Source organism: Tachysurus vachellii, chromosome 13, assembly GCF_030014155.1.
Source record: "Tachysurus vachellii isolate PV-2020 chromosome 13, HZAU_Pvac_v1, whole genome shotgun sequence".
Lineage (NCBI taxonomy): Eukaryota > Metazoa > Chordata > Actinopteri > Siluriformes > Bagridae > Tachysurus > Tachysurus vachellii.
In genome coordinates, this window is record NC_083472.1 from 12930086 (window position 1) to 12957459 (window position 27374).

The 27374-nt window shown below is 38.2% G+C and overlaps 2 protein-coding genes across 2 annotated transcripts in view; one reads left to right on the forward strand and one right to left on the reverse strand.

Moving 5' to 3' along the window:
• The first annotated feature begins 1868 nt into the window (after window positions 1–1868).
• Window positions 1869–6121, forward strand: f9a (coagulation factor IXa). Its single transcript, XM_060885762.1, has 8 exons — window positions 1869–2026; window positions 2242–2411; window positions 2493–2517; window positions 2630–2743; window positions 2876–3007; window positions 3124–3392; window positions 3506–3632; window positions 4008–6121. Exons 1-8 carry the CDS (start codon window positions 1960–1962, stop codon window positions 4586–4588), a joined length of 1485 nt encoding a protein of 494 aa, XP_060741745.1. The 5' UTR covers window positions 1869–1959; the 3' UTR covers window positions 4589–6121.
• Window positions 6122–7058: 937 nt separating this feature from the next.
• The window catches only part of mcf2a (MCF.2 cell line derived transforming sequence a), a 34351-nt gene continuing 14035 nt past the window's right edge, over window positions 7059–27374 (reverse strand). The window contains exons 5-30 of the mRNA XM_060884976.1: window positions 24908–25027; window positions 24551–24667; window positions 24309–24458; window positions 23202–23323; window positions 21774–21888; window positions 21563–21682; window positions 20647–20838; window positions 20325–20516; window positions 20037–20205; window positions 19171–19247; window positions 18960–19042; window positions 18170–18236; window positions 17927–18042; window positions 16932–17001; window positions 16694–16786; window positions 15974–16066; window positions 15710–15835; window positions 15131–15352; window positions 13624–13716; window positions 13440–13518; window positions 13278–13341; window positions 11478–11578; window positions 10486–10595; window positions 10237–10349; window positions 9898–10001; window positions 7059–7207 (exon numbers count right to left, since the gene is read on the reverse strand). Of these exons, the coding sequence (XP_060740959.1) occupies window positions 7167–7207; window positions 9898–10001; window positions 10237–10349; window positions 10486–10595; window positions 11478–11578; window positions 13278–13341; window positions 13440–13518; window positions 13624–13716; window positions 15131–15352; window positions 15710–15835; window positions 15974–16066; window positions 16694–16786; window positions 16932–17001; window positions 17927–18042; window positions 18170–18236; window positions 18960–19042; window positions 19171–19247; window positions 20037–20205; window positions 20325–20516; window positions 20647–20838; window positions 21563–21682; window positions 21774–21888; window positions 23202–23323; window positions 24309–24458; window positions 24551–24667; window positions 24908–25027 (2949 nt within the window). The 3' untranslated portion in view covers window positions 7059–7166. The remainder of the gene's footprint in view (window positions 7208–9897; window positions 10002–10236; window positions 10350–10485; window positions 10596–11477; window positions 11579–13277; window positions 13342–13439; window positions 13519–13623; window positions 13717–15130; window positions 15353–15709; window positions 15836–15973; window positions 16067–16693; window positions 16787–16931; window positions 17002–17926; window positions 18043–18169; window positions 18237–18959; window positions 19043–19170; window positions 19248–20036; window positions 20206–20324; window positions 20517–20646; window positions 20839–21562; window positions 21683–21773; window positions 21889–23201; window positions 23324–24308; window positions 24459–24550; window positions 24668–24907; window positions 25028–27374) is intronic.

A 27374-nucleotide genomic window follows, 5' to 3' on the forward strand; every position in this document is an offset into this window, starting at 1 on the left:
AATACACAGCTAGCTAGGGTCTCTTTACAAGCCTGATACAAACTGAAACAACAGCCACCGATCCTAGCTGAAATCCTCAATTAGAAAGGCAAAGACAAAGTGTAGATAAGGCCAGTTGCTCTGCCCGCCACCTGCTTTTCTCTGTTGAATAAGTGTTGTACCATTAATCTCCCTGGTGTTTATTATCTACAGGAGCAGGCTGTCGCCCCCGGCCTGGCCACTGGTCTAATTGGAGATGGTGCCAAACGATGTTGCTTTATAAATCAGCCTCCACATCTACATCCTGACATTAGTCTTCCTGAAGACATGTGCATCAATACTGTACATCAGACCTGTACTGTATTCTAAAGCTATATGGCCTTCACCCTGAAGAAGAGGTGAAAAGTGACAGAAAGTATTAGGAACATGCTTTATACTCCTGTGTGTCTGCATCAATCTCACTAAATATGGGTTGTTGGCTTGCTGGTTTCAGGTCTTCTCCGATACATTAGCACTACTGTGACACTACACATGTCAATCACCCATTTCACCTTTTTTGAAATAGAAATGCCAACTCTGCTGTTGGTAATGGTAATGATCAGCTTCTCTCTGCATTACATAACAACCTCAACATTCAAGAACGATTCAAAGGCAAGAGCTGCAGCTGCTATTAAATGATGCAATTTAAAGTTTGGAGTGATACAGTTCTAATTATTGACGCCCTCTGAAATGGCTTAGGGCTACAATTACACTGTTTGTTAATTGCTTCATATGAGAGGCACTTATCACCCCCTCTCACATCTAAAAAAACTTTCAGCTACTGTTGCCTACCTAGATTAAGTGGCTCTCACAGTAGGGTTGATGACCAGTGTTAATTGCATGAGTATGAATAATTTAGCTGAGTATGGGCTAGATGAGATGAAACAGCCCACAGTCAATATGACCGCTTCATCTTAGAAGCCAAGGGAATCCCTAAGGCCTGGAAGATCCTGGGATAGATACTAAGGGGTTTAAAGCTGCAGGTTAGCAGTGGAATTTAACTGTAGCCTCCAGGGTTCTCCTCCACTCTGCTTATTCAGCTCGTTCCTTGCTACTGATGATACAGTGTACTAACGCTATCTGCATTTCATGGAGTTCGGCGAGTCCATTTTTAGGTCAGGTTTCATTTTATTGTGCTCATGGAGCCCCAGGTATACTGACCAGTGGCACTGATGGATATTTTTAATTTTCATAAAAAGGCAGAAACTGAGGTGGAAAAAAAATGCTTATAAGCTAATGATTATAATAAGAATCTGCACAAACTTTTGTAATTAGCTCATTACCAAAATCATAACCATATTATTCACTCCGGACCAGATCCTGAGCCGTATATATATTTAATTAAAGTACTAAATGTTCTTTTGAGAAGGGAATTAAAGTTGCAAGCCTGCCATCTAGTGGAGGAATAATGTATTTAATACGCTGGGAAACTAGTAGATGCAGGTGAGGATAAACGGTATATATCATTATTAGCACTTCGTAATTAGTGCACAAACCAAAACTATGAATTTGTTTACTTATGCTTTTAAATATTTAATGTATGCTGCACATGGATTGATAAAAGTATTTGGATGTTGGCTAACTGTCAGAAAATCTCAACAAATGTGTGTAGATGCTTGTTCTACTTTATCTCAGCTAAATTCACATCTGCTTTCAGATAATTAAATTATAATCTCTGTCATATGTACTTGATTGTAGATCTCTCACTTTCTCTCTCTCTCTTTCACACACACACACACACTCACACACACACACACACACACACACACACACACACACACACACACACACACACACACACACACACACACACACACACAAACACACACAAACACACACAAAACTGTGTAGGCAGAACAAACATACGGTTGCACTTTGGAGTGCTGGCTCTGGTTACTTAGCCTCTGACTAAAGCGTGGAATAAATTTGCTCTCCGCAGGCATGGCTACATTTTCTGTTTTTTTTCTCCTTTCGGTTCTGCTTCAGCAAAAGCTCCAGATCTTTGCAGGTAAGACACCCAGTATCTCACAATGCTCAAATTAATACAATGTTAGGCACAAGCATGCAATCAAAATAGCTTTTGGCTTTCTTGTCCATAAATAACGATACATACAATGATGTACATTATAGACTAGTAATGGAAGAATAAGTGCCTACTGTAAGTATGTTTTTAGAGATCCGTACTTAATCTTAATCACTTCACGACTCTCAACATCTCCCCAGGGCCAGTGTTCCTGGATAAGTGGGAGGCAGATACTCTTTTTCAGCGGTACAGGCGGGCAAACACAGGTGCTTTTGAGGAGTTTTTTAAAGGGAATTTGGAAAGAGAGTGCATAGAGGAGAAGTGTAGCGTGGAGGAGGCCAGAGAAGTCTTCGAAAATGATGAGAAAACAGTGAGTAACAGAAGAACTCACAGTACTACACATATCTCAGAACTCTACTGATCACTGACTAAACTTATTCTGGTTTTATAGATGGAGTTTTGGTCAAGTTACGCTTGTAAGTTCCTTTTAATCTTTTACTGTGACTTAATTCAAAGTTCTTGAATATAGAAATTGTTTCAAGTAAAATTTTCAACACACACTGGATCTTAAATGTTTTCTTGTTTCAGATGGGAACCAGTGCAAAGCAACACCATGTAAAAACCAGGGCACATGTGAGCACCAACAGAGCACATACATATGTCACTGTCGACCAGGTTTCACTGGACAGAAGTGTGAAATAGGTGAGACTAAAGAAATCTCCAAAAAAAAATACAATAATAAATAAATCTAAGGCCCCTTTGAAAAAATACAATGTCAGTAATTTCCCCCATGTCCCCAACATGATCCATTATTGTTTATACTGCTCTGATTAGTGACTGCCAGGCAGTGTGATATTAACAACGGAGGCTGCATGCATTTCTGTTCCACACTGGAGACTCATGCTGCAGTGTGTTCCTGCGCTACTGGGTACAAACTGGTTGAGGAGGTTAAATGTGTGCCTGAAGGTAATTTATATACACCTTATTTTCCCTCAGAGCTTCACAGAATAATAGTCTGCTGAGAGACTGCATCATTTAATAATTAATCCTTCAATATGTAATGCTATTGTGTGTGTTTACAGTGAAGTTCCCCTGTGGTGTTAAAGAATTGAGTAAAAAGATCGTTGTGAGAGCTTTAGGCTCCAAACTGCCTAACAGGACAGAACCTGAAAGTATTGTTAGTCAGAAGAGAGTTACCACTGCTAACAAAACCATAAGCCAAACAAAGGGAAAAATCACCCCTTCTCGTTCCAAACTACCCATGTGGTACCATAACAACACAGAGCAGGTCAACAACAGGACTCGCATCATTGGTGGAGACTCTGCATTGCCTGGAGAAATTCCCTGGCAGGTACAGAGAGAGTCTGGGAAATTTCACAACAGCTGGAATAAGCAGTTAACATCCACTATGACATGTTATCTGGACAATGTATAAGCATGGCTTTGCTGATTGGTGTTCTGTAGGTGGCCTTGGTGCTGCGTTCCACACAGCAGGTGTTCTGTGGAGGATCTATTCTAAGCGCACAGTGGGTCATCACTGCAGCACACTGTATAGAAGACAGCAAGCAGAAAGAGTTCTTCATCAGAGTAGGTAAGACTCCTGGCTAATAGAGACATCAACTATGACATCAAATATAGCAAGGTTTAAACAGCACCATTTTCACATTGAAAGCAAAATTCAATATAACTAACACCTACACAGAGCAGGCAGGCAATGCCATATGCCCAATGCCAATGCTATATGCCTTCACCTAAACTTCAGGAACTAAAAGTAAACCTTTTGTCCTCTCTTTTAGCTTTTAAATAAACATTTTAAATAAACAAAGCTTTCTCTAGTTATAGTAAATCTTATTCCTGGATTAATGATTCATCAATTGTACCTAAATTAAATTAGGCTAATATGATGCAGGTCATTTGGAATGTGACAAATATAATGGTGTTCTGTATGAATCTGCATATCTCGCAGGTGAGCATGATGTCAGCAAGAAAGAGGACACAGAGCAGGACATAACAGTGGAGAAGGCCATAATGCACCCTCGCTATGACCCATCCACCAGCCTATACAACCATGACATAGCTCTTGTGCGTCTTGGCCGCTCCATCATTTTCAACAACCACGTGCGGTCCATTTGCCTCGGACCCAGCAGCTTTAGCGAGAGCCTGCTTCATTCTGGCACACCGGGCACCATTAGTGGTTGGGGCCGGCTGCTATTTCACGGAAGAACTGCAGAAGTACTTCAGATAGCTGACGTGCCCTATGTGGATAGGAGCGACTGTAAGGAGAGCAGCAGTGAGCGGATCACACACTTCATGTTCTGTGCTGGCTATAAGGACGCATCAAAGGACGCGTGTCAGGGGGATAGTGGGGGACCCCATGTCAACCAGTATAAAGGAACATGGTTCCTTACTGGCATTGTTAGCTGGGGGGAGGAATGTGCCAAAAAAGGAAAGTATGGCGTATACACACGGGTAGGCAGCTACTACAAATGGATACAGTATGTCATTGGGATCACCAAAAACAAGCCAGCTAATGATGTTGAGTTATAATTTGAAGATTTTTTCTTTTTATATTAATTTTTTTTCCCCCAAGATTTAGATTTTTACTAAACAGTAATTTCAAGAAGGGGGCACGGTGGCTATGTTGGTCTCACACCTCCAGAGTTGGGGATCAATACCTGCCTCCCTATGTGTGTGGAAATTGCATGTTCTCCCTGTGCATTGAGGGTTTTCTCCTCCAGTCCAAAGACATGTGTTGTAGGCTGTAGGCATCTCTAAGTTGTCTGTAATGTGTGAATCAGTATGGGATTGTACCCTCGTATAGGGGTTTTGTTGGAGTTGTTGACAACTAAATATGAATGGTTTCTTAAATTAAATGCAGCTTTTAGATTTCTGCTACCCAAAAAAAAATCATTAATCATTCTTACCTTGATTATAGACTGAAAAAAAGCATGTACATTTAGCCATCAAATAGCGTCATATATTTGAATTAGTTACACTCTCCATCTAGTTGTTCTTGATGATGACAGGGAAAAAAATACAAAAATGTACTTAGTATTTCTTCAAAGCAAGCATAAAAACAGGACAGGATTCTAAATGCATACCATGCAACACCCCTCCTCCGGTCTCCTCCCCTCCCCTCCCTACTGGACTGACAGAAATCACTTCATAAATTCATCACGCGGAGCCCAAAAAGCAAGCCGTGCTACAGCTTTGAACTCACACACTTCAGAGGAAGAGAAGAAATGCGGTATGCTGTGAATATCTGACACTCAAAGCCTACTTTTTGATTGTGTGTGCCTAAAAAGACTCATGGCCCAGTTCTGAAAAACCGCTGGATCTCCCCATCACAGATCAAGGCTTTTCAACCATTTCAGGGGCTTTTCAGAGAGAGAGAGGTATGTGTGTGTGTGTTTGGGATGGTGGTGGGGTTGTGGGTATTGGGGGTCTGCAGAACTCTCCAATTAAAACAGAATTTCTAGAAAATCTTTTATTTAAACTCATGTAATACAACCGTCCATATAAAAATTCTCCATAAGTGCTACAGTTGCTACCTTTACAGTATAGTGCATACTTATTTACAGAAATTAAAGCTTTTCATCAGTCATATTAAACTGGAAATAATAATGTGCAGTGTCCATATTACAGAGATGCTACAGTTTTTTGGGGCCTGGCATAACATTCTTAGCTGTAAAGTAAGAACTTACGAGCAAAATAAATAAATTAGCACCGTAAAGAAATGTGCACTTTGGAGTTGGTCCTGCTGCTCCACCAAACTCATTTCCACTTCAAACGCAGACATATCAAAGCCAGCCCTCCGACTGGGGGCTTGATTTGATGTGGTAAATTCATATAAGTCCACAATCAATATTTAATTATGCGCTGAACCCAGTAGGCACATTTCATGACTGCACTAAAACCTTCTCTAATAGGAAGCAAAGATGTATTAAATAAAAAAAAGTGAGCATGTTTCAATTCAATGTGTACGTCAATCTCTGGCCCTCATGACTTAATTAAGGATCTTCATGCATACATGTGTTAATAATACTCCAACTGTCTCCTAAAATTCTTTTTGGATCTGACTTTAATACTTTCAATATTTAGAAGGTTCTTTAACCCTAAGTTTGTTTTAAGTGCATTTATAAAACAATCTGGGGCCAAAAAAACCATACAATACTGCACTCAGTTTGGTAATGTGATTTGTGGAATGACGTGTTTTTGTCCTGAAAAGAAAATTCAGTTAAACTTTGTCCAACGTTTCAGGAATAAGCACCTCAAGTCCAATCTTTGTGTAAATGGGAGGCCATTTAATAGCCTGTCTATAGACACACAATTATTTGTCAAGGTTATATTTAAAGTCTGTTAAAAAAGAATCAAAATCAGCCACACCTTAGGATTTCTTTGTCTATCAGGGTGTGTGTGTGTGTGTGTGTGTGTGTGTGTGTGTGTGTGTGTGTGTGTATGTGTGTGTGTGGCTCAGATACATTTAACCTCTAATAACTGGGAGAGGGAAGAAAATAAAAAAGCCATGCAACTCTTGTCTCTGAAATGCTGGCAGGAGCAATAGAGTACCAAACAAACTGCTGGTCCTGTCTTTTGAAGTTGGATCTTAGAAATCAGTCACGTCTTGAGAATGTGGAAACAGTGAAGAGTTTTAGATCATAATGACATACTGGTAAAAATGCTCTAATATATTAAATGGTGCCACACAGTGGCATGGAGCCAGGCTGCAATGTCCAAATGCACCAAGCATCATGTCCAGTCACCAGGTGGGAAAACAGAGTGGCTGTGCATCTCTTAAATCCATGAGAGTACTTAATCAAAGACACTTGATAGGAATAAAGGTGCATCCTCTGTCATGGGTAACTGGTTTGCTGTGACTTATATAGACCTTCAACACTGTGCCCTTATTCTCTCATCAGAATCCAGGAAATTGTAACATATTTTCTGTAACATAATGTAACATTATATATATTTTTTTATTTAAAAAAAAAAAAAAAAAAAAAAAAAAAAATCTCTGGCTACAGGGGGCCCACCCAGGTATAGAACAGAGAACAGCAATTGTGTTGACACAAGTGTCTTGGATAAAGCTCACATAGCCATGAGGCTGAACATCCCAAAAGACAGTCTAGAGGGAGCTCAGCTTCCATGTTTTCAGTTTTCCTGGTTCTGTAAAACAAACAGACCAACAGAGAAGATATAAGACTAAACACAGCATCATTAGTGTAATATGTCCTGTAGTGTAATATGTCCTGTAGTGTAATATGTCCTATAGTGTAATATGTCCTGTAGTGTAATATGTCCTATAGTATAATGTCATTTAGTGCAATAAGTCCTTTAGTGTAATAAGTCCTATAGTGTAATAAGTCCTTTAGTGTAATATGCCTTTAGTGCAATATGTCCTGTAGTGTAATATGTCCTGTGGTGTAATATGTCCTATAGTGTAATAAGTCCTTTAGTGTAATATGCCTTTAGTGTAATATGTCCTGTAGTGTAATGTCATATAGTGTAATAAGTCCTATAGTGTAATATGTCCTTTAGTGTAATATGCCTTTAGTGTAATATGACCTGTAGTGTAATATGTCCTGTATTGTAATATGTCCTATAGTGTAATATGTCCTGTAGTGTAATATGCCTTTAGTGTAATATGTCCTGTAGTGTAATATGCCTGTAGTGTAATATGTCCTGTATTGTAATATGTCCTATAGTGTAATATGTCCTGTAGTGTAATATGTCCTATAGTGTAATATGTCCTGTAGTGTAATATGCCTGTAGTGTAATATGTCCTGTAGTGTAATATGTCCTATAGTATAACGTCATTTAGTGCAATAAGTCCTTTAGTGTAATAAGTCCTATAGTGTAATAAGTCCTTTAGTGTAATATGACCTATAGTGTAATATGTCCTGTAGTGTAATATGTCCTATAGTGTAATATGTCCTGTAGTGTAATATGTCCTATAGTGTAATATGTCCTGTAGTGTAATATGTCCTATAGTGTAATATGTCCTGTAGTGTAATATGTCCTATAGTGTAATATGTCCTGTAGTGTAATATGCCTGTAGTGTAATATGTCCTGTAGTGTAATATGTCCTATAGTATAACGTCATTTAGTGCAATAAGTCCTTTAGTGTAATAAGTCCTATAGTGTAATAAGTCCTTTAGTGTAATATGCCTTTAGTGCAATATGTCCTGTAGTGTAATATGTCCTGTGGTGTAATATGTCCTATAGTGTAATATGTCCTATAGTGTAATATGTCCTGTAGTGTAATGTCATATAGTGTAATAAGTCCTATAGTGTAATATGTCCTTTAGTGTAATATGCCTTTAGTGTAATATGACCTGTAGTGTAATATGTCCTGTATTGTAATATGTCCTATAGTGTAATATGTCCTGTAGTGTAATATGCCTTTAGTGTAATATGTCCTGTAGTGTAATATGCCTGTAGTGTAATATGCCTTTAGTGTAATATGTCCTGTAGTGTAATATGTCCTGTAGTGTAATATGTCCTGTATTGTAATATGTCCTGTAGTGTAATATGTCCTATAGTGTAATATGTCCTGTATTGTAATATGTCCTGTAGTGTAATATGTCCTATAGTGTAATATGTCCTGTAGTGTAATATGTCCTATAGTGTAATATGTCCTGTAGTGTAATATGCCTGTAGTGTAATATGTCCTGTAGTGTAATATGCCTGTATTGTAATATGTCCTGTAGTGTAATATGTCCTGTATTGTAATATGTCCTGTAGTGTAATATGTCCTATAGTGTAATATGTCCTGTAGTGTAATATGCCTGTAGTGTAATATGTCCTGTAGTGTAATATGCCTTTAGTGTAATATGCCCTGTAGTGTAATATGTCCTGTATATTTACACTGCAACTTGGGAAAACATGTCACTGCGACTGAATTCTGGCATGCAGTATTTCAGTTTAGACACGTCTTTGACACCTCTACTCAAAAGTCTTTATATCCTTTATAAACCTTTTCAATACTTTCTGAATGCAGAGATCGTGTTAGATAAAGATCCAGTTCAGCAATCATGGCTGTAAATACAACATAGAGCACAGAGCATGGGTTTAAGTGCGATTGCTTTACTTACAAATTGAGCTGTGAGAGAAACTCTTGTTTTATATTGCTCTAAATCCTAAGATGGACTTTGTCCGCTAATAACATTCAAAAATTCCTACTATTTATATAGTATTTATTCCTATTTATATTGAGAGTAGGTGCTACAGTTCTGCTACCCTTACACTGTGTTATGTCGGGGATTTACCAATAAAAATGGGCAGATTTTTACCTGCTTTAGTATCTCGACAACTTTAATTTACAACAACAAAAAACCTAGTGAATTAATCAGAGATCATATCAGCATCCATGTACTGTAAGTACAGACAGCTTTCGGTGCAACGAAGAGACAACATCAAATGCTGTGAGTGACTTTATACTTACTGTAGCAAAGAGACTAGAGGGACTGAAATGGATGATGAATTTGATCCTACTGATTTTCTATTATAAAAGTGATTTATTACTTTTCTAGTTTGTTTATTACATAATAAAATAAATGTGAATGAAAATGCATTTAAACAACGTGCTGGCTTCCAGTGGAGTTAGAATTGGAATCTTTACTCATGTAACTGAGATATGTGCTAAAGGTAAACATTTTAAGTTTAAGGTTGTTTTTTCCCCAGTAAAAATATACACAATCTTACACAATGAACACACAAATTACAAGTGCTGCTTTAGAATTACAAAAAGTGGAATTTTTTATATATATTTGACATTTTTCACAAATGTGATTTAAATAAATTACATATATTAACAACTGCATGCAAAACAGAAGCTTATATAACACACTACACACCATGCAGCTGGTTAGAGCGTCCTCTGCTGCAGCTTCCCATAATGCCACGCAGGCCTGCAGCAGAGAGCCTGTCCTTCTGTTTAGTGCTCAGGTTCTCCACCAACCTATACAAAACCATGGATCAGTTTGAAAACAATGCTATAGCACAAACACTGCTACATACCTCTGAGTGCTTTCTGTAAAAAGGTGATATCTAGCAAAGCGTTAAGAAGGAACAAGCAACTATTGCACAACTTACACATGCAAATAATATGCAACACCCATCTTACCAGATTTTGATTCTCTACCTAAATTCATAAAGAAAAATGTTAAAACAAAATAGAAGTAAAAAGAACACACCAGTGGCCATCGTTGTCCTCCTGCTGCAGCTGTATGACATCACCACACTTAATGATGAGGTCATCTGGAGCGTATCTGTTAGAGCCTGCTCCAGCCTTGTGTTTAACTGGAGACTGGAAGAACAAGACAGGAAGTGAATGTCAGTAAATTCAGGAAAGAGTATAAAGAGAACATTTCTGAGAATAAATGCACAGAGCAGGTGTTGGTAGTTATGGCTCGACTCAGGAGTGTGAGATCGAACTCACTCACCAAACGAACAGTGTCCTCCTCTTCAGTGTCAGACATGTTAGGGAGATTAGCTCCACTCCAGTCCTCCAGATCTTCACAGATATCCACTGAGTGAGTGGCACCTGGCCAACCTAACACACACACACACACACACACACACACACACACACACACACACACACAGAGACATACATATATAAAATGAAACATTAAAACATTGAATATGTAGACAGTTGAGTACATAGTATATAGTGTTAGTGCATAGTGTGCAGTACACTACTTGGGACGCAGCTTAAGTTTGGGTTCAGGTAAGAATGTCTTGACTTCTATATATTTCTTCTTATTTAGAGACATATGAGTACAATTGCTGATGTATTACTACTGACTAACTTTATAAAGCATAACTTTGGTATAAATATAATAAGTTCACAGCTACTGTCTTAACATGAAATAAAAGCTAAGAAGAAACGCAGCAGTTCATATAAATGCACATATTTGTTACACCTGAAACAAAAATGGCATTTTACACATACTCAAGATACACAAATACACTGTGTGCTTATATGTCAGGAAACCAAAAGGGACGCTACAAGTACACCAGCTACAAATCCATCAGTTCCAGTGCACACACATTCTACACATTCTAATGTCACAGAAATAAGACAAAATATCAGTGTATATATATCAGTCAAACATACCATGACAACATGCTACATTATATTAATTTTTATGAATTGTCAAACATGATTATAACATGTTGGTCATATTACATTCTAATTCATGTCTACACTAGTGCATAGATATTCTTCCTATCATGGGCTTCCACCTAAACAATAAACAAATTTATTCTACATACATTATTCAGGTTGTTTTTGCAGTGCTTGGTAATTTCTAATGTGTGTTGTCAGCCCTGGTTTTCAAATTTCAGAAGGCTAAACGCAGCAATAAAGCTAACCCTAGGCACCAATATCCAGTATGCGTGTTGTGTGTGGGTTTTTTGTGTGTGTACACACTGTGTCTGTTGTCCTGGTGCTGTGGAGAACGGCTAAACGGGTCTGGACTGCTGTGGCCCGACTCCGTCTCCTCCGAGCTGACTGACGCTCTTTGCTTCTTGCTGTATTAGGTGAGGAAGAGGATATACTAAAGAAACTGAATGAATGATCTCTCAAACAAACACAAACACTTTACCCAAAGAAATAAGCCACGTTGTCCAGCAGCCCAACATAAACTGCATTAGAAGATATAAGCTTGCATTCAGACCTAGGAAGAACTTATTAGAGCACAGCCACATGCTGAGCCAAAATGAAACAAAATTAATTATGATGCGATTTCTCAAGGTTTTTATTTCAAAGCTTATTTGTTCACCACTTGCCTGTGAGTCATAATAGAATTCTAAACAAAATAAATCATTGTATTGGTCTCAGGTTTAAAAATTGAGCTCTGTCATAAAGGGATGTTTCAATCAAACCCCGAAAGGACATGATGTGCTTAACGATCGATGAAAGCTAACATTGGATAATTACTAAGCATCATGCCAAACATCAGCTTCTTTATAAGCGCTGTGATTGAAATATTACTTCTAAGCATGGTTTCAGAAGCCAAAACCATGGAGCCATACCAGAGGCTCTGAATTTTCTCATCATTTGCATACCATGCAGAACTGCGTTATGGATGGCGCATGTAGTGGGTCTCTGATGGTAAGCTATGACATGAGGGATGTGCAGCTGCTGCAGCCCTGTGTGTATGTGTGCGTGTGATGAAAGAGAATCAGAGCGACCCGCTTTACCGCGGAGCGTCACTGGCGCTGGGAAGGGCGAGCGAGGCGTGGGCTCCGGGAGCGCAGACAAACACACGCACCCGCTGACACGGACACAAGGTCCAGACGTGGCAGGCAACCTGTAAGGACCCCACGGGAAGGCCGCATGGCCCTGCAGGAGGAGAGGCAACCACACACAGTGCAGCTTCATCCTCCCCATCATCATCATCATCATCATCATCATCATCACCACCACACACTTTTAATGTACTTTATACTAACTACAAACTATTACTATTACTACTAACAGTATATACGCAGCATCCAAAGCATTTAAATGGGAACACCTCTATCACTGTGCATTTATGCAATTTTCCTATCAGAATTTGATTCCACCGAATCAAAGCTCTGTGGTGTTAACTGGCCTGTTGATGAGGAAGCTCAGAGGAGAACAGTCAGACTGGTTCAAACTGACAAGAAGTCTACAATATCTCAGATAACTACTCTTTAGAAAAACAATGAGAAGAAAAGCATCACAGAACACCCCGAAACTTGAGTGCTGATGGGCCACAACAAATGTTTATGATTGGCTGATTGGATAATTGTACAAATTAGCAAGGGTATTTATTAATGTTGCAACTGAGTGCATATATCTTTTAGTATAAGTGGTTAAATGGACATTATTATTATTATTATTATTATTATTATTATTATTATCACCGTGTTGTACTGAATGTTTCTTGGCTGAATATTGATGTTTTAGTGCTTTTCTTTGTGCTATTTTTTAATGAGGCACAGAGATGATTTGAGATGCTACAAGCATTTTGAATCTCCTCAGCATGTCTATCACAGCTATACTCCGGTCCTCTTCTAGCTCTCCAGGAGACATATGCATTTTCAAATTTATAACTGAAGCAATAGGCAGTGTAAGAGCAGGACAGGGAGATGTTAGGAAATCAAAGGCTAAAGAAGCTGTGAAGAAAACAGGTAAACAGCTGCTAAATGTGCTAACAGTGCTCTATTTGTGTAAAAGGCGTGAATCTCTCAAAAGTCTTACCTCTCAGAAAGGGACGGAGACAGAGGAAAATGTTCAGCCAGTGGGTTTGAGTGACAAAGTTCACCTAAGCAAATCACATGGTGAGGGATCTCTTAAGCAATATATGTATATATTTTAAATATATTTAAAAAAAAAACTTTAGTACTAGTTATTTGTAGTCACCTTTGAATAGTTTCTGCTGGTTGGTGAGAATTTTTCTAATTGCATTCAACCAAGCAAGTTTTACCTCCACTGTCGGTGCCTTACGATCAGGAAAAAAGCAAATTATAAGCATTGCATTGATTAAAAAGTACATTCACACTAAAATATGTTCACTCTTGAATCAAGCTCTTCATGAGGACCTCACCTGCACCGAATACACCTCCTCTCTGCCACTGTACCAGATCTCAAACTTCTTCACATCTCCTTTTACATTCTCTGTGATGCCCACAGCACTCATCTGCAAGAGGACACAGAGAAACACTCACTCTAGCCAATTAGCACTTCTCACAAAACACACACACACACACACACACACACACACACAAGGGAGGCAAAAGATGACCCGTATCTTAGGTCTTAATTATAAATCAAGATAAAACAGATGGGACCTTTCAAAATATTTATGAAGTCAACAGACGTAAAGATAACTGAAATCCCAACAGTAATAGTTTCTAAAGCTGAACTCAAATGAACCACTAAGTTCCTTTAAGATGACACCACTAGAACAGACACCTTGATTTCTGCTAGAAATCTGATATTTGAAGCTGGCTGTACTAGCAAGGCTTATACTTGATTGGAAAGATCAAGTGAAAAAGTCTGCAGGGCTTTTCACAATGCACTTAACCATCGGTTATAATTGTTCTAAACATTGCTTCTAACCTCAGATAGAGAAATGTTTCACACTTGTAATTTAGAAGCGCATATGTTTATGAAACCCTACTCCTGGATAAACCCTACTGTTAACCCATCACTGCGCTCCCAAACGTGTACAGTGTGAAACAAAGTTTTGTTTAGGTGCTTAGTAACAGAGACGCAATCAGAAACATGTGCCTCATATTATGCGAATTATACAGTCACTGAAACCATGCTTACAACAACCAAGGATTTATAGTAGGCGATGGCATTTTATTTTCACTAATACATTAGGGTAAGACAAGTCAATATTCAATCATGGTTGTTGAGGTTACACCATGGTTTAGGATTATACAATGTGAAATTCCAGATTATTAATAGCCAGGATTAATAGGTAACTCTGGGTAAAGTATGATATGTGTATAAAATAATAACCTAGTATTTTGTTTCTCCAGCATTTAGAATGCCTCAAGCTTTACTATTTTAATGAAAAGTCTTGCATACCCAGTGACAACTGGATATGCTTTGGGTGCTAACACAGCTTGTCCTGTCTAACTCAATCTGTTTTACTATTGTTATCTCCATCTGGCGATTGGCAGTGGTTGTTCAAGTGGTTAATGCTCTGGGTTGTTGCTTGGAGGAACAGGGTTCAAGCCCCAACACTGCCAATCTGCCACTGTTGGGCCCTTCAGCAAGGCCCTTAACCCTCTCTGCTCCAGGGGCACTGGCCATCACAGCTGACCCTGTGCTCTGACCCCAACCACCAAAAAGTTGGGATATGCAAGGAAAGAATTTCACTATGCTGTAATGTACATGCGACAAAATAAAGGCTTCTATTCTGGATGCTGACATTTTCCATGCTGTTATTTTCAGTCATCACATGCTTTCTACAGGCTGCAGAATTATTATTAATCATTTTTAAAAGTTACTACTGCAATTTTATTTTGGACATAACATAAATGAGCAAATAAGTAACGGGTCCACCCGGTTTATTTGGATATTTTGTGTGTGGCCCATACCTTAAGACAATGTTTGAAGCTGTAGGAAGGTGTTTTATTAGCGTGCTCGCCATGATCCTCCCTGCGCTTGCAGAAGAGGAGTGCACGCTCGTACAGGAACAGGTGCCTCTGCATGGGTTTGAAGCGTGCAAGCTCCTTCATCCGCGTCGCGCCTCTCTTATGACTGATCCACACACTGAAGGAGCCCTGCATCACGACTCGGCCCAAATCACTCAGATCACCCTATCAGATATCACACACACACTTACTTTCAAATTCAAAGTCATATTTTATTGGACATACATGATCATGCCTAATATATTCAAGGTGGATTTTTTTAAATAAAATTAAATTAAATTAAAATAAAATAAGCAATAATTAAATTAGTAAACTGAGGTAGTGAGTGTTATAAGTCCAAGCTCCTGGTTGAGGGCCTGAATGCACTGTGGAAAGAACCTCATTCCTCATTTCCTCACTTAGTTTAATGCTGATATGAGAGAACATTAACATCATACTGTACATTAAAAATTCCTTGTTTTTGAACCTGCAACATCATCTACCTGCATCACACATTAAAATGCAGAAAAACACAGTGCTCACCTCATATCCTGTGATGGCAATCTGGTGCATAGAATCATTAACAGATTTGAGCAAGTCCAGCATGGCGTTCAGTGCACCCTGCAGCTCGGAGACCCTCTCACACCCTGAGCTGTACTTCAGCAACTCCTGTTCAATATACACACATCCACTGTGAAACACAACATACATCTCCGTAATCCCTGAACCTGCTCAGCTGAATATGTTATCGATTTCCTATCTATATCTCTGCGAGTGTCTGGAGTGGGTGGTAATGCCTGGGCACACCTTCAGCAGGAGCTGGTACTTGGTAAGACGCTGAATTGGTTTCAGCAGGTATGAATCCAGAGCCAGCTTGTGCTCTAGCTTCTTTTGGCACTCCTGAAACACGAGTGAACAGAAAACAACACAACTTAACCCAACCTAAATCCAGACACACAATATCATACTATATATCGTTCAGCTTTGTTGTTTGCTTGTTTATGCTGTCAAAGTACATTTTTTATATATATATCAGACAACTTTAAATAGAAAAACTAGAAGAATTTGTTAACTTTTAGAATATTAGATAACTTTTCCAATATTTATATGTTGAATTGATCATTTCTTGAATAATCTTTCTTGAAACAAATAATCAAAGTTATTATATTATTATAAATTATTATATATGTCCAATTTCAAGATTGAAATGGGTTTAATAAAAGAAATAGGATTAATCAATTTATAAGTGTAATCTTATAACAGGAAATATTAGATAAATTGGACTACATTTAAGATATTTTCACTTGCTAGGATGTCATAAAACATCAAACAAATTATTATTTAATTTAGATAAATGATCATCTTCAAAGCTTTGGGTTAAATTAAGAATTCAAAGCCATCGTGCATGAAATATTATAAATAGTTAAGAGTTAGTAGCTGTGCCTGTCAGTGCCTGTCATTAATATGAAATCCAAACCGAATTTTATGTACTTTGCAGAATTCCATTAAAACAAGTTGGTTTAATACCCGGAAAAATGCACAGTCCGAAAACTGCTTCCATAAGGACTCGGATCGTGGCTTATTCTGACAGTAACGTTCGTACACCTGGAAGTTCTCTTTCTGAAACAAAATAAACACAATTCTCATACTACTATAGCTTAAAAAAAATCAAAGAAAAGTGAATTCCAGATCCATCAGATGGTTACACAGGAATAGAATATCATAAAAGGGTTTGACATGGCTGCTGTTAAACTACATATCATACCCGTTCTAGAAAACATGCTCCCACAGCTTCAGGCGTGTCCAGACAGCTCTCCAGGTCTTGCAGGAATACTCTGGAGAAACAGACCCAGTCACACAGTCATTTTGGATCAAATTTAAGAGTCCTGACTGATTGCTAGGCAAATTTACACTAATCACCACAATATCACAAGTGTCATTAGACACTTGACACTGGACACTTGAGTGGTGTCTCAGGCGGTTTAGGCTCTGGGGTACTGCAAAGCTGCCACTGTGCCACACTGCCACTGCTCCAGGGGTGCTGTATCATGGCTGACCCTGAACTTTAACCCCTACTTAAAAAGTTGTGATATGTGAAGAAAGAATTTCACTGTGCTGTAATGTATATGTGACAAAATAAAGGCTTTTAATCTATTAACTCTTATTATCTAGATATCTGTGCATCGAATTAGCACCAAAAACATGAACGTATATGAAACTAGAACAAAGATTTCTACTATTGAGTCAGATTAAAGTGCATATCTTTCTGAATCATTCTCAAACAGCAGAACACCCACCCACCCCCAACCCCCATGGCTGATCTCCACTCTTCCAGCTGTGTTTTCATTGGCTTGCTCAAATCCTTATTTCACCAGCAGCTATTAAGTGATAATTAAGACACTTTAATTGGCAGAACATCTTAATGCAGGCAACCAATTTGCCAATCCTGCCCAGCAGACCTAGATACACAGCAGGAGAAACTGGTCTCAAAGGCACTAACAAATGGAGTAGAGAAAATATGATAAGTTGCGTTTGAAAGTGTGGGGGTGGGGAAAGCAATAAAAGGTGTGTGAGAAAATGGGATGCTCCGAGCCACTGAGCCGGTGTGTGTGTGTGTGAGGTTTCTTTTAACAGGATGTTTTATCTCATAGGAAACAGGGATTATTTATCCTCCATGTGCTGGATTAGTTTGCACGCTGCTCATCAGCCTTGGTATAATAAAGTTTTGAAGACGACGTGTGTGTTTGCCTGTGGTCTTGCCTGCTATGAAAACTGTAGATATCAGGCATGTTTCCAAACAGTATATCTCTCTTGTTGCGCAGGCAGGTGGGCAGGAGAGAAGAGAGCAAGGGGTTGTCCATCTCTGCCCTGTAGCCCTGCAGTAAACACAGTTTCAGCACTGAGCAGCAGCTTGCTGGTATAGCACCATGTTCATGCCTAATATTTACCAAAAGCAAATGACATCAAAAAGAGCTGTTTTATTTTCATCTTCAGAATTCTTACCAGCAACACAGTCAGAAGCTCTTCTACATATATCCTTTCTGTCTCGATCAGCTCCCTCATTACACGACTAGAGAAAATGCACAGAGACACACGTTTATATACTGTATATACAGTATTTATATACTTGCTCTTCAGTATTCATTAAACAGAAATATTACAGCTTGTTTCCATTTGGGAAAAAAGCAGAAAGAACAGATGGCTGCATGACAACAAAGGGAGGATGATGAGCCATAAACCTAATTAAATATTAACAGAAGAATGACAGAGAAGTGTAATAACCTTCTATTTATATCTGGTCATTTGTTGTTGTTTAGGTTTGTTTGATCATTACAGGAAATTACAGGAACCTTTAGATGAGCAGTACTGTTTGAAGCAATTATGTATGGATGAAATAATTTATAACATGCATTTAAAAGTCAACTATCTAAGCAATAAACACAATGTAGATGTTGATTAATCTCTTATAACAGCAGGCTCCAATGTGTTTTCTCCTTTTGTACTGGAGCAATTCACCTGCAGCTACAATTTCTTATGTGACATCTTTCACACAGCTGTTTAGCTCCATGTTAATGTTGTGAAAGCTCAGCAAGACATGTTAGTTCCTGCTGTCCTTTATAAAGCATTATAGCAGCTATACACAGTAAACTCTTACTGCTGGTCATTTTCTCTCTCACATAAACTTAATAAAAGTCCTGAAGAATCTCCCAAAGCATAGTGAAATAGATAGACAGACAGACACAGGTAGATATATAGATAAATAATTTTTTTCTTTTAAGGAGAGAAGACTAACTGTTTCCGTAGGTCTGCTCCATCCTCGCCATCCACAACGTAGGACGTAGCGTTGCGGTTCTGATAGTCGTGCAACACCTCAATCTGACATGCAAAAGACTTATTATACATACACCCATGTCACATGCATGACAATGTACATATTAAATGTTAATCATGTAAGCAGTCAGCTATATGGTATGTTAAAGGATAAGTCATTCTGACTCTATTACCTTCCTGGAGTTCGGGCTTTTCCGTGTTGCTCTTTTGCCTGAGAAGTCAAAGGTGAATTTCATACTTGAATTAAGATCTGTAGAAAAAAAATAAAACAACATTTAATAAAATAAAAATAATCATATAATAAAAAATATTTTAAAAAATACAAATAAAAATAAACATACTGTATAAAAAGATGTTTAACTGACAGTGTAATTATACATGCACTTAAAATAGAATTTGTACTGATTTGTAGATTTGTTAAGAACAATGCTTCTACACAGTTTACAGAGTAACCAGCTACTCTTGGGTATAAGAGATCATTCAGAAATAAGCTTTTCAGCTCCCTCATTGTTCTGATTTCTAGATGTGTGGAGGAAGTAGGAGTAATACTGATGTGATCTTACATGGCAGGGGTCAGTATCTGCTCTTGAGTTTAAGATTAAATTTCTTCCTAACCTCCTAACCTCTGAGTCCTGCACAGTCTGAATGTGTGTATTAATTAACCTTAGAACTATGACGCTGAAACTCAAGTATAACCTAACTGGCATCCACCATGATCTGATATTCCATATTGTAATGCATGATATTTTATTGATAGCTAGCATCTTAAGATCCAGGAAATTCCTTTACTCACTTTACTACTACTACTACTACTACTACTACCACTATTACTACTACTACTTACTACTACTACTACTACTACTACTAATAATAATAATAATAATAACTATAATAATAGAAAATCATGTAATTATCATGATATCATGATTAATCAATATTAATTGCATCTTATCAAGTGCCACTACAGGTTAAGGGTTGAGTGTTTTGAGGTCCTTTATGTTAGTGTAAGGTAGATAGATATACCATCAGTGTACAGTACCATGTTTGGGAGAGACTGGGGACTTGGATCGTGGTGGATTCTCTGGTCGAGGTACTACCAGCTGTATTGGCCGCACATGTTTGTCTGCTAGTTTCTTCAGACAGGTCTGTCTAGTCTGGAATAGATTCTGTACAGAGGTATACTTCTCAAATGTCTTCTCTATATGAGTCTGTAAACAAATGGACACGAAACACGATGATTTCAGACAACGTTCCCTATACATATATACGCGTGTGTGAGTATAATACGTCAGGAGTGGGCTGACTGACTATGAACATGAAGGTATACCTGTAAGTGAGGAGTGAGGACTCCCTCATATTCCATAAAAAGTAAGTCTGTCTCAGCATTAAGGAGCGCTGGCGCCCCCTCCTGGAACTTCTCTAAATCGCTCAGAGCTGCCTGAGCACCTTCTTTAGAGTTCAATTTTTCTAACTGCTGATTGGCCAAGAGGCATGTGCCATCATCACACCATTGCTGGGCCTGCACACAGGACATACAGACAAATAGTTCAAATACTGATCTGGAATATGAACAAATAATAATGAAATCTTTGTTTAAGCCGATTTCTGAGTTTAACAGAAGCAGGTAGAAGAGCTTGTGTTCATCTTACCTCTTCGAGGTGTTGCAATAAGGCCTGCACTTGTATGAGTGTTTTGCATTTAGCACTGATGGCAGAGTTTAGTGTGTCACAGTGGTGTCTGAGCTCATTACAACGCTGTACAATTAGAGGAGTGGCATAATGATGACCTGCAGCCATCTGGTGTCCATGCAATATCATCACCTGGGCCCGAGTCATTTCCTCCTTATAACACAGAAAAGAATGTCACATGTCAAGGATAAGACATGCCATTTTTGGCATCAGAAAGATGTTAATCTAGTAATATTTATACTTTTTCATCTGTTCCCTCATAAAATGTTTATAGGAAAAATATATAGTGAGCTTGAAATGAGACCTAAAAAGTCAGTGGTATGTCATGGCATAACACATTTTCCAGTTTTAGAATATTTTCTAATATTTTACTCATATACACTGTATAGCTAAAAGTTGGTGGACACCTGACCATCCCCAAACATTGATGCAAACAATTTTGTAGAATCACAATGCCAGTGCCACTGTACACAGCAAGTTCCATGCAGACATGGTTTGGTAAGATTGGAGTGGAAGAACTTGTATAGTCTATACAAAGCCCTAGCTTTAACCCCAATAAGCACCTTTGTGGTGGATAAACTGGAACACTGACTGCACTCCTGACCTCCTCACCCAACATCTGTGTCTGATCTCACTAATGCTTTTGTGGCTATACGAGCAAATAGTGCACATTAGTTGAGAACATGGCTATATACTCTTAGAGGGCAACTCTAGAACACTTAAGGACCTTTTGTCCCTTGGGTCCGACAAGAGTCTATGTAGAGCTTTACAACAGATCAGACACACTTCCTAGAAGAAACCTTTAAAGAAACTTAAGAACCCTTAACTTTCCAAAGAACCCTTTGAAGCCCCCTTTTTAAGAGTGAATTTAAGCTACCTGGGCTCGTTTCTCTAGAATATCCAGCTCTTTGATGATCTGCTCTGTCTGTGCCAGTGTTTCTCCGGTAACAATGAGCTTCCATTCCTGAGAACTCAACTTCTCCAAAGAACTCTCCATCTGTGAGAGACAATACAGATCCTAAATAGACATCAAGTACAACATTTTTGGCTTTGTTTACATTATTTTTGGGCTCAGAAACTCTGCCTACCTCTTGAAAGCTGTGCTCATATCTCAGTAACTGCAGGTATTGCTGAAGTTTGAGGTGGTGCTTGTCAAAGAAATCATCAAAAGCCATCTCCATATCTCTCAGCTGTGCCAGGAGTCTATAACAGAATTCAGAAACAAGAGGTTCTATAGAATAATATATAACAGTGAAAGCCAAATGTTTACATACATCTAGACCAAAGATATATCAGTGGCCTCACCCAATCACACATTTATACCCTTCTTTTTGCAGAACAGTTTGGGTATCTACTTTGTTTACATCAGAGGTAATTGTAAAACTAACAAATAGAGAGAGCGAGTGTGTTATTCCAACTTTTATTTAAAATGTCAATGGGTCTATCAATCTGGAGGATTACAGAAATTGATGTAATAACTTTTAAAAGTTTCTCAACTGTCTTATAAAAATTTAATGGCCGTTGTGGAGACCTGTGGATGTAAAAAGCCACAATATTAATTAGAGATGATATCTAAAGACTAGTGAATGAGTTGGAGGCATTAGGTACCAAAGTGTGTACATCCACCATTAAAAGGTGTTCCCCTGTACATCACCATGCCCTGTTTTGGCTGTGGCACAAGGAAGAAGCCATTATTCTCAGACCGGCATTAAAAAATCAAAAGCTACACTATCTGTTTGAAGGAGTTTTCAGTGTTCTCTGGTCAGATAAAACAATAATTAAACTGGTTGGCAGAGGCCTAAGGCAATTATCCTAAGCATAGCATTGAACAAAATGGCAGACAACAAAGTTCATTTTGCTGGCGTGACCATCAAAAAACTCTGACTTGAACCCAGTAGACAATTTGTGGTATGAAATGAAAAATTGTCAATAACACAAAATACTAAATCAACTGGAGATATTACATAGTAAATAAAAGCTGAAATAAAACTTTTTTTTTTATCTTTTATTTTGAAATGACCTCTTATGGAAATAAAATAGAAAACTTAAATAGCTTCAAACCTTTAAACTCAACCTGAGATTTTTCCATATTTATCTAGTGTACAGTAGTTTCATGATTTTCATATTTCTAATAGTCCTGTCTGTTCAGGTTTATTGTTATTTACCCCATGTATACAGAGGGACAAAATCTCATGCCTCCAGACCAAAGTGCAAAGCACAATATTGAAATGATTTACTCATGAAAACATAATGTGTACATAGTTCAATTGGAAGAAATTAAAACAGTTTAGAACAAAAACTAATAATGAAAAGTTTAACAAACTGTATAATGTTTAATATTCACTCACAAGTACATATAGAGCCACATATATAGATCTATATAGATTAAATATAGATCTATAATACATGAAGGCCAATAAAAAAATAATTCCAATAGAATGAAGTATTCTCGGCTCAGCTGTCATTTTGAAGAATGTTAAAGTCAGGACATTGAATTAGTCTCGAGGACTTCACACCTCTGTACTGTGTCCCAGTCCTGTGTTATGTCCCAGTGTGTATCCTTATCCTCCTCCTTCCCAGAAGCCTCCAGGCTAGAGAGCAGGTAGCGTCCCTCCCTCATCACTGAGCTGATAGCATCCTGCACTCACAAAGAAACAACACAAACATCTGTCTCAGTCCTGGCAGAGGCATAGAGAAAAGTATTACACGACTAGACATGCAGCAACAAAGAAACACTCCAGAGACATTGCAAAGGTTTTCAATTTAAATCCAAACCAATCACTCACCCAACCAACCAAACATTTACACACCAAACCAATCACTCACCAATCCAACAAAACACTTACACACTCTTCAACCCAACCAAACACTTACACACCCAACCAATCACTGACCAACCCAACCAAACATTTACACACATAACCAATCACTCACTTACCAAACCACTCACACACTCTCTCTCACACACACTCTGCCCTTGCCTGGTTAGTGTTTGCATTAGCTCTAGGCAGCACCACTATGCTAATACAATCTAACAAGTTAGGTGTTTTTAAAAATTAACATAGCTCACTAAGCTCCAAGCTAATATAGCTAGTTAGCATTATTTGTGTCTGGTAACGAATCTCAGTGGCAGCAAGCCTGTCATTGTTTTGACAAGCATTTCAGTTTGAGCTTTTAAAAACCAGGAACACAAAGTTACACAAAAACACAAAAACACAAAGTTATTATGAGAGCCAAGTGCTCCTGGTTGATCTGAACTGCTCTGAAGTGCGTGATTGCACATGCACAGCTTAGAAGAACCTGTGAATCATATTAATTACAGAATATTTCATACCTTTTATCCATTTTTCGTTACACTGCATATTGTGGAACATCTCCCAAGACAAGTTACTTGCTGTCATCACTTACATTAGAGCAGCTATAAACTTCATCATCCACTTTTTTTTAGTTGTATTTATTTTTCTTTTTAAATCACAAAATTACCAAGAATTCAGAAAGCACAAATTTGTCTTGTAGCTAGCACTAGTTTCAGGCCTGCTCTTATAAAAAAAAAAAGATGAAAAACGGTAACCTAAAAAAGGTATTTTTCACACACACAGCTGTAGCTGGACTTTCAGCTGTACCTTCAATTTCCTGTATTTCTCAGTGTGTGACAGCAGCAGCAACTCGATGGCATTGCTCTCCTGTGATAATTCCATCTCTGCCAACTCTGTGCCAAAGGCCTGCAGCATCTGAGCAATGTCCTTCACAGTCACTGCAAAACTCTCTATAGCCTGCAAAAAAGACGAGACGCCTTATCATTAACATCACCACTGGGGTTATGTATTATGTGGAAATAGAAGAGGTGTGAGTGGCAGTGCAGTACAGTTCTGAGGAAGATCCAGTCACTGTGGCAGTATTCCAGAGTGCCTCCAAATTCAGAAGTCAGTTGATTCTCCTCAATGTAGCGCAGTAAGTCAGTGACCGAGCTCAGCATCACAACCTGCACACACATACACACACACACACACACACACAGACACACACACACACACACACACACACACACACAGACACACACACACACACAGTGTATCTGCAAAAAGCAGGATTTCATTCCAACCAAGCAGAAGCCACACCTGTGTCTCCTGAAAGCCAAGATCAGCTGATTAAACAGCTGGAATCAGGTGATGGCTCCTCTTTGATTTTAATGATTGGAGAGCCCTGGTGTAGATGGACTTACTGGTAATTTGAGCATAAAATCCTCTTGGCTGAAGCGAAAGACAAGGTCTGTGAATGTGCGCTGGAAGAAGCTGGTTGGTCTCAGTACTAACACCAGGTGAAGATTTCCTGGAAAAGATGCCTTAAGGACAGAAAAGAAAAAAAACAGTATTATGAAGCATGGTCCAACCACCAAATCCAACCTGAAGAGAAATCATCTTTTCCACAGTTAAAAAGAAGACAGAGTTGATCGTTAATTTGCATCAGAAAATTTTAGATGCACTCATAAATCCAATTTAAATTTGACTAGACATTAAAAAATATATAATATTCATTATCAAATATTCCAATATTCACAATATTAAATCTTGTGCCATTCATGTTCCATGTTTTAATATGACATAATTACTGTTAAATGCATTGAACATAATAGTAAATAATAAACATTATACACAGGAAAACAACTAATTCAGAAAACAAACGTTTAAGGAAAATTTATTTTGTCATGCAGGGCATGGCCTCTCTTCTCCCCCCCACCCCCCTTTTTTTTTTTTTTGGATGGAATAATTACAATAGGGTCAGCTGGAATAATTACAATAGGTCAACTAGCATGATGACTAGAAAGCTAGACTGCATGCCAAAAAGCTTTTAAGCAGGTTAGGGAAAGAAAACTCTCAATAAGCATTTCAGTCTGAATGTTTTGATTCTAAATATTTATCACTTTTTGGTGAATACTTGGTGAATATCTTGACAAGGTACACTAATGTAAATGGATTATCCTATACTGTAGATGATACAGTAAATCAGCAACCAAACTATTGGGATTTGAAGGTTCACATGCACAAGTTTGAGATTATAATGGAGCTTAAAAAGTGCATAAAGGAGTTTATCAGGATCCCATTTCCAAAATCTCCAACGTGTTTAAGATCATTAAAGTCATTCAGAAATCAGTGTTTTGTAGAAAACATTGCAATACCTAAAAACTGTTTGTGTTTGAGAAAATAAGACATATACAACAAATTCCTTATACTGTATGTTTGACCTTTAAATGTCACTTATTTAATTGTGTATTCTTGTATTCTTTACTGCCTTTTATTATCTTCTTACATGCAATATTTAAGCTGCTACAACAATTTCATTTCCCCATAAAATTATTATTGTGAAGTACTATTTATTATTATTATTCCTCTAACATGATAAGCAAGATAGCTAATTCAGAATGTGTTAAAAAAAGACCTTTAATTTGCCCCCAAGTTAGTTGTGCTGATGTTGCTTAATGCGGCTGTTATTGATCTGGATGACAGGATATATATATATATATATATATATATATATATATATATATATATATATATATATATATATATATGGATATATCAGGATATATTCTTTGATGTATATGACAGGATGCAAAATGCTGCAGATGAAAAAAATGACACGACCAGATGATAACGATAAATCACAAAGTGTGAAGGATTTTCTCCACAAATTAAATCCGACCCAGCATGAATAACGACGCTCTGAACGCTTACACACCAAACCAGCTCTATTAACTTTGTTAACAGTCATTCATGAAAATGTGTTTTAAGGATCATCTATCATGCTCAGTACAAATACAGGGCTTACTTTAAAGTCTCCTGTAAAACACAGATTAACATAAGCAATGGAATGAATAAGCTAAATTCACTCTAACCCTTTAAATGCCGGAATGTTACCATTGCAGTATCCTCATTACACTCGTGCAGAACTCCGGAGAAGGAACAAGAAGCACTCATGATTGCAGCGGTTAAAAAGGACAGATAATCCTTTAATTCAGCTCGTCCTCTCCTGTCATTGCCTGCACTATGCAGTACTCTGGTGGCTGCAGAACCACCCGCAGTTCCACTGACCCCCCTCTCTTTCTCTCTCTCTCTCTCTCTCTCTCTCTCTCTCTCTCTCTCTCACTCACTCTCTCTCACTCTCTCTCTCTCTCTCTCTCTCTCTCTCTCTCTCTCTCTCTCTCTCTCTCTCTCTCTCACTCACTCGCTCTCACTCTCTCTCTCTCTCTCACTCTCTCTCTCTCTCTCTCTCTCTCTCTCTCTCTCTCTCACTCACTCTCTCTCACTCTCTCTCTCTCTCTCTCTCTCTCTCACTCTCTCTCTCTCTCTCTCTCTCTCTCTCTCCACACACAGCATAAACTCATCATGTATAAAGAGCACGTAGTGCGTGATGCTGATGCTCAGGTATAGCAGGATGTGGCCAATCACATGTGTGCCTCACTCAGCACTTTTTTCAGGTTTGCTCCATTGCGTCAGTGAAAAACTTAATCACTGCACTTTTGTCATTAGGAGCCTAAGATTTCTTAAAGTTCTTAAAGTTAAAAATACACAACACATGACAGGCTCTGTGTCAATCTCTCTGTGTCAGTGTCACTGTGTCAATCTCTCTGTGCCAGTTTCTGTGTCAGTGTCCCTGTACCATTGTCTCTATATCAAGCTCTCTGTGCCAGG

What these genes read in the sequence shown, in the direction of transcription:
- f9a (XM_060885762.1), top strand. Translation starts at nt 1,960, where the DNA reads ATGGCTACATTTTCTGTTTTTTTTCTCCTTTCGGTTCTGCTTCAGCAA. An exon ending in TCGAAAATGATGAGAAAACA is followed by an intron (nt 2,412 to 2,492) that starts GTGAGTAACAGA and finishes CTGGTTTTATAG; the next exon opens with ATGGAGTTTTGGTCAAGTTA. An exon ending in GTTTTGGTCAAGTTACGCTT is followed by an intron (nt 2,518 to 2,629) that starts GTAAGTTCCTTT and finishes TTCTTGTTTCAG; the next exon opens with ATGGGAACCAGTGCAAAGCA.